Source organism: Tachyglossus aculeatus, chromosome 15, assembly GCF_015852505.1.
Source record: "Tachyglossus aculeatus isolate mTacAcu1 chromosome 15, mTacAcu1.pri, whole genome shotgun sequence".
In the NCBI taxonomy this organism is placed as follows: Eukaryota; Metazoa; Chordata; class Mammalia; order Monotremata; family Tachyglossidae; genus Tachyglossus; species Tachyglossus aculeatus.
The window spans coordinates 5,081,848-5,097,306 of record NC_052080.1 but is presented as its reverse complement, the minus strand read 5'-3'; the positions used below and the strand labels follow the sequence as shown (position 1 = coordinate 5,097,306).

Genomic DNA, 15,459 nt, shown 5'->3' with positions numbered 1-15,459 from the left:
GCAAAGTCAAACATTTGTGCTCCTAGGAGGAGAATAACCGGGTGGATATTTCAGCTTCGTTTTTTTCTAGATTTGCAATACCATCAAATATTCGAATGTTAGGTTCAAAGCACTCACAAATTCCCGCCCCCATTTTGAAGGGCTCTGTAGTCCGCAAAGGTTTAAAAAAAAATACAGGGTCGACTCAAGAGGCTTTGGCACCCTAGGCAGAAAGGGAAAGGTGCAGAAGGCAGGTGGACTACAAGATGAGAAAAAGAAGGCGGAAAGAAAAGAGCAGACCCCTATCTCCTCCTCCCACCCCGCCCAGTCTGATCCCATCCCCGGGAGGTTGTTGGGTAGAGTTGCAAGGTTGAAAATGACTAGTGGAAATTTAGAGTCAGAAGGTCCACAAGAATGCTTCCGGACCAGTCGGGTCCCCTATCCCCTCGGTCTTGCAGCAGCAACCCAAGAATCAAACATCCTCATTGACGGTATTTACTGAGCGCTTACTGAGTACAGAGCACCGTCCCAAGCGTTTGGGAGAGCATACTATACCAGAGTTGGGAGACACGTTCCTCGCCCACAGTGATCATACAGCTCATCTTTTACCAGAATGTATTAAGCGGGAGATGACTTGTCCCTGGGTTTTCATAATGAAAGTATTTTCTGACCCATCCATCTCTCCTTCCCAGAACTGATGTGTCGCCTATTCAGCGCCTCACGGATTTGTGATCCAGATAGCCCGGGGGACAAACTAAAGGAGTACGAGAGGATGATCGACGTGCCCCCATCCTATCACGGCCCCCGGTTGTCATTTCCCCTCACCGTCGTGGACATCAATGCGATTCTTCAGGCTTTCAAGCATCGTCAGGCAAGTCGAGAGTCGTAATGGTTAAAGGGCAGGAATTCTTCAGCCGGGGCCAGGCATTTAGGTTTCATTTCTTATTGCGGGAATGTAATCCCCGCAGGATCACGATAATCATAACGGTGGCATTGGGTAAGCGCTTACTACCTGCCAAGCATTGTGTGAAGGGCGGGGCCAGATGCGAGATAATTAGGTCCCATGTGGGGATCACGGTTTCACAAAAAGGACGACAGGTATTGAATCCCCGTCCTACAGTTGCGGGAACCGAGGCACAGAGAAGTCAAGTGACATGACCAAGGTCACGGAGCAGGCAAGTGGTGGAGCTGGGATTAGAACCCAGGTCCTCTGGCCCCCAGGCCCGTGCTCTATCCACTAAGCCACACTGCTTCATGAAGCCAGGGATCACCCCAACCCACCTGCAGTGGATGTTGGGCTGAAGCGCAGCCCGGATCCATCTGGAAACGGACATTTGGATGATGTTCGGTTACCAAGCTGAGAGTGTAGTTCCCTTTCAACCTAAACTCAGTCCCCGGAATGGGCTGGAGGGCAGGCTCCTGGGCCCAGCTGAATGTCGCCTCTGGCCCCCAAGCTATTTGCTTTCCTCGTCTTCTCAGCTCCCACTGGGAGTTGGGCATCGGAGTCTTTTTTCAGAGGGTTTCCCAGATCCAATTGGGATGGAGGAAAAGGGGGATACGGCTAACCTCTGCCTCACCTGAAGCTCCAAACTCCTAGCAGGTAGGAGATGGCCAGTATGCTGTCTCCGGGAACAGCGAGGGCTACAAATACGTTTAGCAAGGCTAGAGGATACTCAAGAAAAGTTATTCTTTTCTGGACTCAAGACTCCTACGTGGAGATTGAGTGACCTGAAGGGCTAATTTAGGGGGTCAGGCAATCAGCGAGGACCGGTAATGCACATGCAATTTGGGATTCTTAAACCCGACTGGGCTTGTGAATGGAGCTGCGTGTTCCAGAAATCAGATTCTTGCTGATGGAATTGGCTATTGGAGGATTTAAGATTTAACCCAGGAATGAGCAATTTCACGGTAAAGGGACTTCTATTATGTTGATTTCCAAAGTTCTTTACACTCATTTTTCTTCAGAAACTAGGCCAACACGCAACCCATATGAATCCACGATGAGCTGTCCAGCCCAGTCTCATCGGGTTGCATCATTTCCTCGGTGTTAAACGATACATTTTTGGTTAATACAGATTTGAGTTTAGAATCCAGAGTTCTTATTCCCAGAGTTTTCGGGCTAGATGTTTACCACACTGAGCGACTTTATTTCTCTAGGATAATTTAAAGTGCATTCAAAAAAGGTACTGCCATGCAGATTTACACAATAGTAAGGTGCATCACCACCCTTCATCCTTCTGCCAGGAACCATACCTGAGTTAAGGGTGCCTTCCTGAAATATTGAAGCGGTAATCCTCTCCAAACAGAGGGGTCTCATGGGTTATTGTCTTTTTAAAGAGCACTGAAGTCTTAAGGAGATGCAGTTGAATTACCTAATACTCGAGATCAAATTCTCCTAGGCGCCTTTGAAAGCTGCATTAAGGACAATACGCCGCCACTAACGTGCTCTTAAGACTGGTTGACTAGAAAAGCACTTGTCCACTTGGATGAGTCAAAAAATGGCCCAGCTACCGGAGAAAGAATCAGCCGAGGAATTGCTTCCTTTCAGCTGTTTCCCCGACTCGTTTGGGGGAAGCCAAAGGATGTGGCAAGAGAGGTCATGAAAAAGTGGCGAGGGGAAAGGGGCACTGAAGTTTTGGGGTATCATCAGGACTGAGAACGATGGAGGCTTTTAGAAAGTTGGGGTAGCATCAGGACTGAGAACGATGGAGACTTTTAGAAAGTAAACTATAGAGGTTTGGGGAGTTGAGTTCCAAGGCTGACGTCCATCTTAGAGTCAGGGAAACCCGTCCACCTGCGGAGAATAATAGTAATGATAATGGTAATAATAATAATGGTGTTTGTTAAGCACTTGCTTTGTGTCAAGCCCATATCTAAGCCCTGGGGTACATAGAAGTTAAGCAGATCAGACACAGTCCTTGTCCCACATGGGGCTCACGTTCTAGTTAAGCGGTAGGGCAACCTAATTGAATGCCCAGTTTTCACTTGAGGGAAGAGATGTACAGAGAAGTTAAGCGACTTGCCCAAGGCCACACAGCAGGAAAGGGGCTGAGCAGGGATTAGAATCTAGGTCCTCTGGCTCTCAGGCCTGTTCTCTTTCCACTAGGCCAGACTGCTTCCCGTGAGTCAACTTAACACTATTAATAATTCGCATCTTCGCTTTATCTCTCCCCCGTTTTTAAATGGTATTTGTTAAGCACTTACTTTGTCCCAGGCACGAAACTAAGTATTGGGGCAAATACAAGATGATTGGGTTGGACACAGTCCACGTCCCACACGGGGCTCATAGTCTTAATCCTCATTTTACAGCTATGATAACTGAGAGGCACAGAGAAGTTAAGTGACTTACCCAAGGCCACACACAGCAGACAGGTGGCTGAGGCAGGATTAGAACCCAAGTCCTTCTAACTCCCTGACCCGTGTTCTATCCACCAGGCCAAGCTACTTCTCAGTCCACCATCCAGTGCTTTGTTTCCCCTTTCATACCTTATCGAGCTTTTGTTTCCAGAATCTTAAGCAGGAAGGCTCTGGATTTGTCGACTTTGCGGTCTCCTCAGTGATAAATAAAACACACAAGGTTATTCTGTGGCCAGAGACTCCAGTTTACCAATCCGTCATCAGGGTTTTGACAGATTCACTCCCATCCCAGTTCTGCTCCCCTCAGAGTCTGGAGTGGGAGGTAGACAGGAAAATAAATCGGTGATGGGGGAATGGGAGAGTAAATGGGTAGGTTTTAAAGTGCTGTGGGGCTGAGGTGAATAATAAGGGCTCGGCTTGAAAGGTACAGTTCCGAGTGCTTAGGCAAGCAGTGTGGGCTAGTGGAACCAGCATGGGCCTGGGCCTCAGAGGACCTGAGTTCTAAACCTGCCTCCACCACTGTGGGATGCGCGCAACCATACACACCCAGCCTCCCCTCCACCGACTCCCACTGGACCAGATTTATTTCCCTGTCTCTTCTTCCTCACAGCTCCTTCATGCCCGTTACGTCCTCCAGCTGCTGCACGAAACCAAGAAGGTCCTGAAGCAGATGCCCAATATCACTCACTTATCAAGCTCCTATTTCAAGGAGATCACGGTGTGTGGTAAGTTTGGGGGCCGAGGGATAATCCTCTCCGGGTCTTTCAGCCCGTGGAATCCAAAAGTGCGGAAATAATAATAATGATAATGATGATGGCATTTATTAAGCGCTTACTATGTGCAAAGCACTGTTCTAAGTGCTGGGGAGGTTACAAGGTGATCAGGTTGTCCCATGGGGGGCTCACAGTCTTCATCCCCATTTTACAGATGAGGTCACTGAGGCCCAGAGAAATTAAGTGACTTGCCCAAAGTCACACAGCTGACAATTGGTGGAGCTGGGATTTGAACCCATGACCTCTGACTCCAAATCAATCAATCGTATTTATTGAGCGCTTACTATGTGCAGAGCACTGTACTAAGTGCTTGGGAAGTCCAAGTTGGCAACATATAGAGACGGTCCCTACCCAGCAGTGGGCTCACAGTCTAGAAGAGCCCATGCTCTTTCCACTGAGCCACACTGCTTCTCCTAAAGCCTCCCTCTAAAGCCTCTATGAAAGCCTTCCTCTTACCAGAAATCCTGGGAAAATTGTGGGATTGGGCAAAGCTCCGGCTCCCCCTCTTCTTGGGCTTGTGACACAGTGGGCATGAAGTGTTTAGAGAAAATCAAGGAGCTTGGCCCACATAATAATAATAATAATTATAGTATTTATTAAGCACTTACTATGCGCCAAGGACTGTTCTACGCGCCGAGGTAAATACAGGGTAATCAGGTTGTCCCACGTGGGGTTCACAGTCTTAATTCCCATTTTACAGATGAGGTAACAGGCACAGAGAAGTTCAGTGACTTGTCCAAGGTCACACAGCAGACAAGTGGCAGAGCCAGGATTAAAATGCAGGCCCTCTTACTCATAGGCCCGTGCTCTTCCCATTAGGGCGAGCCGCTTCTTCACCTAAATGGAGATGAAACACCCACTTTCCCTTCCTCCCTTCCCCTCTAGCTCCTTGTGGGCAGGGAACATGTCTACCGACTCTTTGGTAATGTCCAGGCACCCCAGGGGTTTGAACAGGAGAGCTTTAGAAACGGGCGGTAAGGAGTTTATGTTTGACGGGAAGGTGAATAGGCAACCATTAGGGATTTTTGAGGAGCGGGAAGATGCGAACTGAACAGAGTGAAGTATGGACTGGAGTCGAGACAGGACAAGAAGCAAGAAGGTCAGTGAGGAGGTGATGCAGTAGTGAAGACGGATGTGAAAAGTGCTGGAAACAGCATGGTAGCCGTATAGATGAAGAGAAAAGGGTTAAATCTAGAGGTGTGACGATGGTACTGACAGAATAGGGGGACGGATTGAGTATGTGAGTTGAGCGAGGGAGATATATGTCCGTCACTCAAAATTCCAAGGTCATGGTACAGGGAGGTTAGTGGTGCTGGCTACAGCCGTGGGAAAATCAGGGCAACTCCGCCTTTAAAACCCCATCCATTTCAGGTGCAATAATGCCAACGGATGGTGGGCATCGGACAGTCGTTTTCAGTAGTTTAATTTGTTCAATTGGGTGGCCAAGTAGGCGTTGCAGCGTGTGTCCTTCTGCACGTCGTGAAATTCTGCTTTTTCCTTTCTCTCCAGGTGACTTGCACGGAAAACTGGACGATCTCTTGTTGATATTCTACAAGGTAAATTTTGATCTTACAAAATGTCTTCCCTCCAGTGGGCTGAAACGCTGAACGGGGTTAATAATAATGATAGGGTTGCGTGAAACATGAATAACGTCGGTACATCTGTGTTTCTTCTTTTGCGTTTAGTAGCTCTTACCTAAGGAGTTTAAAGATTTTCGTGGGTCTGAATTCTTATTACTACTCCTTCTGCTCTACTCCTGAATTTGGGTCACATGTTCACTCCGAACTTTGAGACTTTCTGACCAATCCCCGTAACGTTAAGTGGGGCTGAGTAAAATTCCCCTCTCTTAGTTATTGGACCACAGATCCTGCAAGTTGGGAAGCCATAAATTAACTGTGGTTCAGAATCCCAGAAATGAGGGGATCTGGTCCCGGACAGGAATGGGAACACCTCTTAAATCAAACAGGAATAGAAGTTCTGGTTTGCCCTCTGCTCTCGATGAGCCCCGATTCTGGGCTGCCCCAAAGGAGATTGCAGCCCCCCCCTCCATTTTTTCTGTCTTGGGTTCTAATCCCGGCTCTGCCGATCGCTTGCTGTGTGACCTAGGTCAGTGTGCCTAGCAGGTAAAGCGTGGGCCTGAGAGTCAGAAGGGCCTGGGTTCTAATCCTGGCTCCGCTACTTGTCTGTTGTGTGACGCTGGGCAAGTCACTTCACTTCTCTGTGCTTCAGTTATCTCATTTGTAAAATGGGGATTAAAACTGTGAGCCCCCCATGGGACAACCTGATCACTTTGTAACCTCCCCAGCGCTTAGAACAGTGCTTTGCACATAGTAAGTGCTTAACAAATACCATTATTATTATTATTATTCTCTGTCCAGCCTGAATTCCTTGAATTCACCCCAGCACTTAATACAGTACCTGGCACATAGTAAGTCCTTAACAATACCACAATTATTATTATTATTAAGTCACTTCACGTCTCTAAGCCTCAGTTTTCTCAGTTGTAAAATGGGGGTCACTGTTCTCCCTCTTTCTTAGACTGTGACCCCCCCCCCCCCCCCCCGCCATTCAAGACAGGGACCGTGTCTGACCTGATGTAAATTATTACCTACCCCAGTGTTTCGAACAGTTTTTGACACACAGTAAGTGCTTAACAAATACCATGCCAAAAAAAAAAAAAAAGTTGGGATTGGAGTTGTAGGTTGGAGATACAGCAGCCAGCTCCCTTCCCCTGTTCCCTCCTCAGTCACAGCCTCCTTGTCCCTCCCCTCCTCTTCCTTCTGACTGGAAGGGGGTGTGGGTGCCGTGGTAGGAATATTTGTCGTGGGCAGGGAACTTATCCACCAACTCTGTTGTAATGTACTTTCCCAAGCGCTCAGTACAGTGCTCTGCCCACAGTAAGCGCTCAGTAAATACCCCTGATGAAAGAACATGCCGGGGAGGTGTGTCCACGTTGCCTAAAGCCCTCAAGTGGCTCGGAAACACAGGGCAGTTCTGTAAAATTCCCACTGTTTTGTCGTAGGCGCCGCGTTTCTGCAAAATGGCCTCCTCTTAAGCATTCTGAACGCGTCCTTCTAATCACCGTTATATTGCCTTCTGGGTTAAGGAAATCACGACTGTGTGAAAATGGAACCCCCGAAAATAGTTCTCTGGTCTGCCCTCTCAGCAGTTGCATTCTCAGCTTGGAGACGTAAGACATTTCCCACAATGAGTTCCAAATGGCCTTTCTTTCCAACCCACTTGACAGAGTTTCGGCTCAGCGGCTAGCCCATCTCGCCCGTGTGCTTCTGATGAGCCGTCGTTCAGCCGGCCGGAGCCGGGGTGGCCAGCTACGGGGACAGGTGGCGGGATGCGGGGAACGCAGGCTGCCCCCCTCTCAGGGGGTTGAGTCACTTCCCCTCGTCAGCTGGCGGCAGCAAGCTTGGATGCTTCGTTCCGGGAAGGCTAAATATACCCACGAAACCTGGCGATGAGACCGTTGTCCCGCCTCTGGGCGGGAGCCGTCAGTGCCCGGCTCCCTGCTTCCTCCCCTTCCTCCGGCATCGGAGCCAAGGAACCCACTGGTCAAGTGCACTTAGGCCTCAGAGTTTGATAAGGTGGGCTGCCTTGGTGCAAAGAAAGGAGTCCTGCAGGTGACTCTTCTCCCATTGCAGGCCGTCTGGCTACTGTCCCACTATAGTAGGGAAGCCCAGGTGCCATCTTACCTCCTTCCCTTCCCCACAGCACCTGTATATATGTATATATATCTGCGCATCAGGCAGAAACTCCTCACCCTGGGCTTCAAGGCTGTCCATCCCCTCGCCCCCTCCTACCTCACCTCACTTCTCTCCTTCTCCAGCCCAGCCCGCACCCTCCGCTCCTCCGCTGCTAATCTCCTCACCGTTAGGCCTCATTCTCTCCTGTCCCGCCATCGACCCCCGGCCCACATCATCCCCTGGGGCCTGGAATGCCCCCAATCCCTCTGCCCATCCGCCAAGCTCGCTCTCTTCCTCCCTTCAAGGCCCTGCTGAGAGCTCACCTCCTCCAGGAGGCCTTCCCACACTGAGCCCATTCCTTCCTCTCCCCCTCGTCCCCCTCTCCATCCCCCCATCTTACCTCCTTCCCTTCCCCACAGCACCTGTATATATGTTTGTACATATTTATTACTCTATTTATTTATTTTACTTGTACCTATCTATTCTATTTATTTTATTTTGTTAGTATGTTTGGATTTGTTCTCTGTCTCCCCCCCTTTTAGACTGTGAGCCCACTTGGGTAGGGACTGTCTCTATATGTTGCCAATTTGTACTTCCCAAGCGCCTAGTACAGCACTCTGCACATAGTAAACACTCAATAAATGCGATTGATGATGATGATATGTTTGTACATATTTATTACTCTGTTTATTTTACTTGTACATATCTATTCTATTTATTTTATTTTGTTAGTATGTTTGGTTTTGTTCTCTGTCTCCCCCTTTTCGACTGTGAGCCCACTGTTGGGTAGGGACTGTCTCTATATGTTGCCAACTTGGACTTCCCAAGTGCTTAGTACAGTGCTCTGCACACAGTAAGCGCTCAATAAATACGACTGATTGATCGGTCTTTGGCCCACTTTGGGGTGTGATCGCCGCCCCCTTCCCCGCCCTAACCCCCAGATTGGGTCGCACTCAGTCACTCGCCTGGCCTCTGCCGCTCTGGCAACCGGACGGGAAGCTGCTCTCTCTGCCGCGGCTCTCCCTCGCTGAGTCGGAGCAGCTGGAAGCCCGAGTGGCCACCAGCCAGTGATTAATTCATTCAGTTCATTCATTCAGTTGTATTTATTGAGCGCTTACTGTGTGCAGAGCACCGTACTAAGCGCTTGGGAAGTACCAGTTGGCAACATCTAGAGACGGTCCCTACCCAGCAGCGGGCTCACAGTCTAGAAGGGGGAGACGGACAACGAAACAAAACATATTAAAATAAAATAAATAGAATATGTACAAGTAAAATAGAGTAATAAATATGTACAAACATATATACATATGTACAGGTGCTGTGGGGAGGGGAAGGAGGTGACAAACATATATACAGGTGCTGTGGGGAGGGAAAGGAGGTGACAAACATATATACAGGTGCTGTGGGGAGGGATAGGAGGTGACAAACATATATACAGTTGCTGTGGGGAGGGGAAGGAGGTGGAGAGGAAGGAGGGGGCTCCATCTGGGAAGGCCTCCTGGAGGAGGTGAGCTCTCAGTAGGGCTTTGAAGGGAGGAAGAGAGCTAGCTTGGACTGATCGCACCGGGCCCCGGCGCCGGCCTCTCCAGTCACCGCTGATCCTCTCCTCCCCAGGTGACAGTGGTTGTAGCCGACTTGACTTGGCCCTGCTCCGAGACAGCACTTATCTAAGAGCCGTAGTCTGCTCTGCCCCGACATGCCCCTCATGAATTCCAATGTTTAGCGGGTTGTGTCCTCATTTTAAAAGAAACAACAAAGAACTATCAACACCAGTTAATACACGATTTCCCCGGTGTGTTGTCATACTGTTCAGAAATGGGTGTGTACAGTCTGCAGAAGGAATGCTTCATTGGCTCCCTCCCCTCCCCGTTTAAATTGAATGATGAGAATGGGGCGCCAAGGGTTTCCCATCTCCGAGACACCCCTTCCCGCCGCCCCCTGATCCCTCTCCGAGAAGTTGGTGCAAGCTCGGCCTCTTCAGCTTGTGGCTCGAGATTAGGGTCAGTCCTCCCTGGTGTGTTTCGCATAGGGATTCGTTCTCTGAAAACTTTTGTTTCTTCCTCTTCTCGTTGTGAAGTTGCGCACTCTTCCTCTCGGGGCTTGGCCCTCACGCCTCCTTGCCCTTAGAAACCAGTTGCTAGCGGTGCACATGTTCATTGTTAAAAAGGAGCACTGGCCCGTGCACCATGTGGCCTGGGTGCCTTGAGGTATTTTGTTTGTGTCACTGCTTTTTGAAAGTCCCGCAGGTAGTCAGTGAATCGTTGGTTATTTGCGTCTGTTAATGTCCTTCAGAGCTGACCTGATACACGAGAACCGTCTGATAGTAAAAGAAGTTTTTTGCTTTCAGGAAGTGTTCTGATAGACCAGGTAGCCTTGTTGAACTTGCATCGTTTTCTGTAGTAAGGAGAGAGAGAGAGGAAGGGAGAGTGGTGCTCACATGGATGTCAAGTTTGTGAGTTCTGATTTGGGACAAGGGAAGAAAGGGACACATTTCAGCCCAGTCTCCCTTGTCCAGTAATAGCCCATTATTGGGCAGGGACCATCTCTGTACGTTGCCAACTTGTACTTCCCAAGCGCTTAGTACAGTGCTCATACAGTGTAATCAGGTCAGACACAGTCCCCGTCCCACATGGGACTCACCGACTGAGTAGACAAGAGGAAAAGTATGGAATCCCCATTTTACAGATGAGTAAACTGAGGCACAGAGGCGAAGTGGCTTGCCCAAGGTTACCCAACAAGTAAGTGACAGAGCTAGGATGAGACCTCAAGTCCTCTGATCCCCAGGCCTGTGGTTTTTCCATTCGGTCACACTGCTCCCAACTTGTGCCAAGGAATCTTTTCTTGAGATTCATTCGTTCAGTCGTATTTATTGAGCACTTACTGTGTGCAGAGCCCTGTACTAAGCGCTTGGGAAGTACAAGTTGGCAACAGAGAGGGTCCCCACCCAACAACGGGCTCGCGGTCTAGAGATCCATTTCAAGCAAGAGCTCAGGGCTTGGAAAGCCAAGAGATAAGAAGCAACATGGCATAGTGGATAGAGCGTGAGCCCAGAAGTCAGGGGTCATGGGTTCTAATCCCGCCTCCATCACTAGTCACTTGAGAAAGAGCTCAACAGATACCATTGATGAGGATGATGAGAACGACGTGATGAAAATGTAACCTTCTATTATTAGAGAAGTGAGGCGGCTCCGTGAAGTTGATATGGTTGTCCACCATTCAACAGAAGTGGTATTATCAATCAGTCAATCAATCGTATTTATTGAGCACTTACTGTGTGCAGAGCACTGTACTAAGCGCTTGGAAAATATAATTCATTCATTCAATCGTATGTATTGAGCGCTTACTGTGTGCAGAGCACTGTAGTGAGTGCTTGGAAACTATAATTCATTCATTGTCGTATTTATTGAGCGCTTACTGTGTGCAGAGCACTGTACTAAGCGCTTGGGAAGTACAAGTTGGCAACATATAGAGACAGTCCCTACCCAACAGTGGGCTCACAGTCTAAAAGATTCTCTCATTTCATTGCTGTAACTTTCCTTCCTGGAAGGATAACGACGTGATGAAAATGTAACCTTCTATTATTAGAGAAGTGAGGCGACTCCATGGAGTTAATATGGTTGTCCACCATTCAGCAGAAGTTTTATTATCTCATTTCATTGCTGGAACTTTCCTTCCTGGAAGGATATGAAGGAGGGTTAGGATGTCTGCTTTTTGGTATTTCCCGTTCTGAAGGCCAACAACCCAACCTAGAGCTCTGGAGTCGCATTCTTTGAAAACAGCCTTGCCAGGTGAAGGGGTGTTATACAACTCTCTGAATCATGCGTAGGTTCTGGATTTTTCGTAAATTAGAAAAAGATTTCGGCGACTGTTTAAGGACAAGATGTATTGAAACCAATTCACTGATTAAATACTATCGATTGAGCCTGTATTGTGTGTATAGCACTGTATTAAATGTAGATGAAAATTAAACACGGTCCCGGTCACTAAGAGGCTCGCAGTCTATGACTAATAGGGGGCTTGTGAGTTGGTGATGGGCAAGTAAGCGCTCAGTAAATACGATTGAATGAATGAATGAATGAGTAAATGCCTACTGTGTGTCGAGCACTGTTCTAAGTGCAACGATGACACAAAACAGACAGAAGTAATAATCATCACAAGAGTAATAAATGAAATCCTTTATATGTGTGTCTGTGCTGGTGTTTGTGGGCCGGTATATGTCTTTTTTTTTTTTCCACCTTAGTAGTGTCTTAAGTGTTTTCAGGATGGGGGACAGTGTGAGTGTTTATCCCTGTGTCCTGGACTTCATCTCCCTTGTTTCTCAGATTTTCTCCAACTGGTGCTTGAAAGCTGGCCCTGATTTTTCAGAAACAGGAAGGGTGTGTGTGTCCATCTGTCACTCTCGCTCTCTCTCCCCCCCTTTCTTCTCCCCCACTATACCAGTGTCCATGAATTTTACATATCTGCCTGTGCTCAGGAGTTTGCAGGATTAAGACTTTCTCATCTTTCTCTGTCACAGCCTTTTGTGTGTGAAGATGCAGCCACCAAAAATGAGATTTTTATGGGCTGTGTGAGCGTATTTGATAACCAATTCAGGACCGACAGTGCCTTCTGCGTTGTGGGCGAGTAGAGATTAGTCACCCAGCCGGCCGCCTTTTTCATTCATTCATTCAGTCATATTTATTGAGCACTTACCATGTGCACAGCATTGTAGTCAGCGCTCGGGAGAGTACAGTCCAACAATAGATAGACCCATTCCCTGACCACAAGGTTCATTTCTCTTTAACCCGGTGATTAGTCACCGTGTCCCAAGGCAGTCGGCCTGTTTCTGATTGCTGTGCGTCGGATCGACCTGGTTTCTTCCAGGCTCTCCTCGCCTCCTGTTACCCCTGCTAGGGGCTCTGAGCATTCAAAAGCCCCCTTTGTCTACCCACTAGACAAGTTTACTTCCATCTGTTTAGCAATAAAGGCAGGCCCGATTGTTCAGTTCATAGGACCAGTGCCCCCCAGCCTTTCCCTTATACAGTTGAGGAAACTGAGGCCACCGTGACAGAGAATGGAAGAGGCAGAGTTAGAATCCATGAGCCCTCCGAGCAAGAATAATAATGGTATTTGTTAAGCCCTCACTATATGCCAGGCACTGTATTAAGCGCTGGAGTGGATGCCAGCTCCATTTTATACCTGACTGAACGGAGGCACAGTGAAGTGACATGTCCAAGGTCACACAGCAGACAGATGGCAGAGCCAGGATTAGAACCCATGACCTTCTGACTCCAAGGCCCTAACCACTACACCAGGCTGCTTCTCAGAGCAATGCAGCCTCCTGACCGTTCTGAGATTCAGGTCCCCACAAAGCAGCTATGGTTTGTGAATTTGTATTTCATCATCATCATCAATCGTGTTTATTGAGCGCTTACTGTGTGCAGAGCACTGTACTAAACGCTTGGGAAGTCCAAGTTGGCAACATATAGGGACAGTCCCTACCCAATAGTGGGGCTCACAGTCTAAAAGTATTTCACAGTATTTCAAACCAAATCTTCAGTAGAGCTCCATGGCCCTGGAATCCGGTCTGCCGCCTCCCATCTGCGTCTCAGAAAAAAAGTAGTTTCATCCCTCTCTAAGAACACATGCCCACGAGCATGAATCCGTCTGAGCGTTTCTCGGCTGGCACGACCAGCTCGTGGGCTGAAATGCCAACTTGGGGGTGTTCGAAGAGGCCTCTCCGTGCCGAGGCCCAGAAGAACGTCCCGAGGTGGCACCTTTCGGAGAGCACCGTTAAGGGCAAAGCTGGATTTGCCCAAGCGTCCTCTGGTCCCCTTGCAGGTTTTTGCTCTCTTGAAAGGACTCGTTTGGGCCCAGGGCTAATTAAAAGCGGGCAGCTGGCACCTGCTTCCGTTTGAGCATTTGTCTTTGTTAAATTACAAAATGTTCCCCCCCCTTCCAACACAGCCTTGAATTTTTAAATCAAGCATCGGCGAATTAGACCGTTAAATTGACACTGTGAGCGGGGGGGACCCCCTGAAGCAGAAAAGGAAGTGGTAGCGGACAAAGAGAGGCTAATTAACTCCTAACCCTGTGGGCAGTGCATTGATGGGGCCCATTGGGAACTAGACCCCCTTCCCTCCCGCCCTCCCATCCCAATTTTCTGGTTCTGTGGGTCATTCATTAGACAGCTATCTTTATTCTCTGCCTCTGACGTACCTCACCATTACCACAGGAGTTAATTGCCTTTGTTCGGGGAATTAATATTATATGCGAAAACTGGAAAAAAAACAGAGACCCAATTTAGAATTTGCAAGTGAAAGCAGAACTAAAAATAACCCAGGTGGAAATCCAGATACGATTGTCTGTGGCACCTTTTAAAAATAAACCTAGTCTGAAAAGCGCCTGGGTGTCGCAAAGACATTTTATCGGGGGATAGGTGGTGTTCCCATTTGTTCAGCCCCACACAAAGAGTAAAATTCAGGTTTCTCACAGCCGTGGCGTTTTTCTAACGGGCGTCTTTTAAGTCCCCTCTGGAAGTACCAGTTCTTGGTGCCCCCCGAGTATGCCTCCTTTAATTCCATGTGTGATGGATGGGAAACCCTGCTCCAGATCCCTGGCAGCAAACCCCAATTCCTCTGTTTTTCTTGAAGCCGAGCACCGTCGGGTGCTGTCATTATTGTGCGGGGGGTTCCCGCGGAGGTCAGAGGGCTCTTTCACGAGGTGGGCACCCCGAGAGGGTGGCATTCGCTTTCCATTGCCCACATAGTAGTAGTGGCAGTAGTAGCAGTAGCTGCGGTGGGCTCTTGAGAAGTACAGAAGACACAAGTGGCAGGTTGCCTGCCCCCATAGAGCTTTTCCTTTCTCCTCTCAGAAATCCACAAAAGCCGCATTTCGGCGGCTGGAGAGTTTTCCAGTCCTCTACCAGTCTTGGCTATGGGAGGGAGAGTCGAGCAGAGGCCTACCCATTCCATTCCTAGCTTGGGCAGTGGTTAGCGAGTGGCAGGCAATCTGAGCCCACTGTTGGGTAGGGACTGTCTCTATATATTGCCAGTTTGTACTTCCCAAGCGCTCAGTACAGTGCTCTGCACACAGTAAGCGCTCAATAAATAGGATTGATTGCTACAAATCAAAACTCACCTGTGCTGAGCAGCAGTGGCACGGGGCAGAGTCGAGGGGCAGAAACTCGAGTTTACTGCGTGGAAGGAGGCAGTGGTAAACCACTTTTGGATTTTTACCAGGAGAACTATTTGGATCCACTACCAGAACAACTGCAGATGGAGAGCGGGGTGTTCTGGGAGAGATAATAATAATGATGGCATTTGTTAAGTGCCAGCAGCATGGCTCAGCGGAAAGAGCCCGGGCTTTGGAGTCAGAGGTCCTGGGTTCGAATCCTGGCTCCACCACGTGTCTGCTGTGTGACCTTGGGCAAGTCACTTCACTTCTCTGATCCTCAGTTATCTCGTCTGTAAAATGGGGATTAAGACTGTGAGCCCCACGTGGGACAACTTGATCACCTTGTATCCCCCCCACAGCGCTTAGAACAGTGCTCTGCACATAGTGCTTAACAAATGCCGTCATTATTATTATTATTATTATTATTATTCTATGCGCTGGGGGGATTCAAGGTGACCAGGTTGTCCCACGTGGGGCTCACAGTCTTCATCCCCATTCTA

The 15,459-nt window shown here is 48.6% G+C and overlaps 1 protein-coding gene across 1 annotated transcript in view; it reads left to right on the top strand.

Moving 5' to 3' along the window:
* The window catches only part of PPEF1 (protein phosphatase with EF-hand domain 1), a 75,093-nt gene that overhangs the window by 37,726 nt on the left and 21,908 nt on the right, over window positions 1–15,459 (top strand). Inside the window, exons 5-7 of the mRNA XM_038757079.1 lie at window positions 672–850; window positions 3,947–4,061; window positions 5,619–5,665. Coding sequence (XP_038613007.1) covers window positions 672–850; window positions 3,947–4,061; window positions 5,619–5,665 — 341 coding nt within the window. The remainder of the gene's footprint in view (window positions 1–671; window positions 851–3,946; window positions 4,062–5,618; window positions 5,666–15,459) is intronic.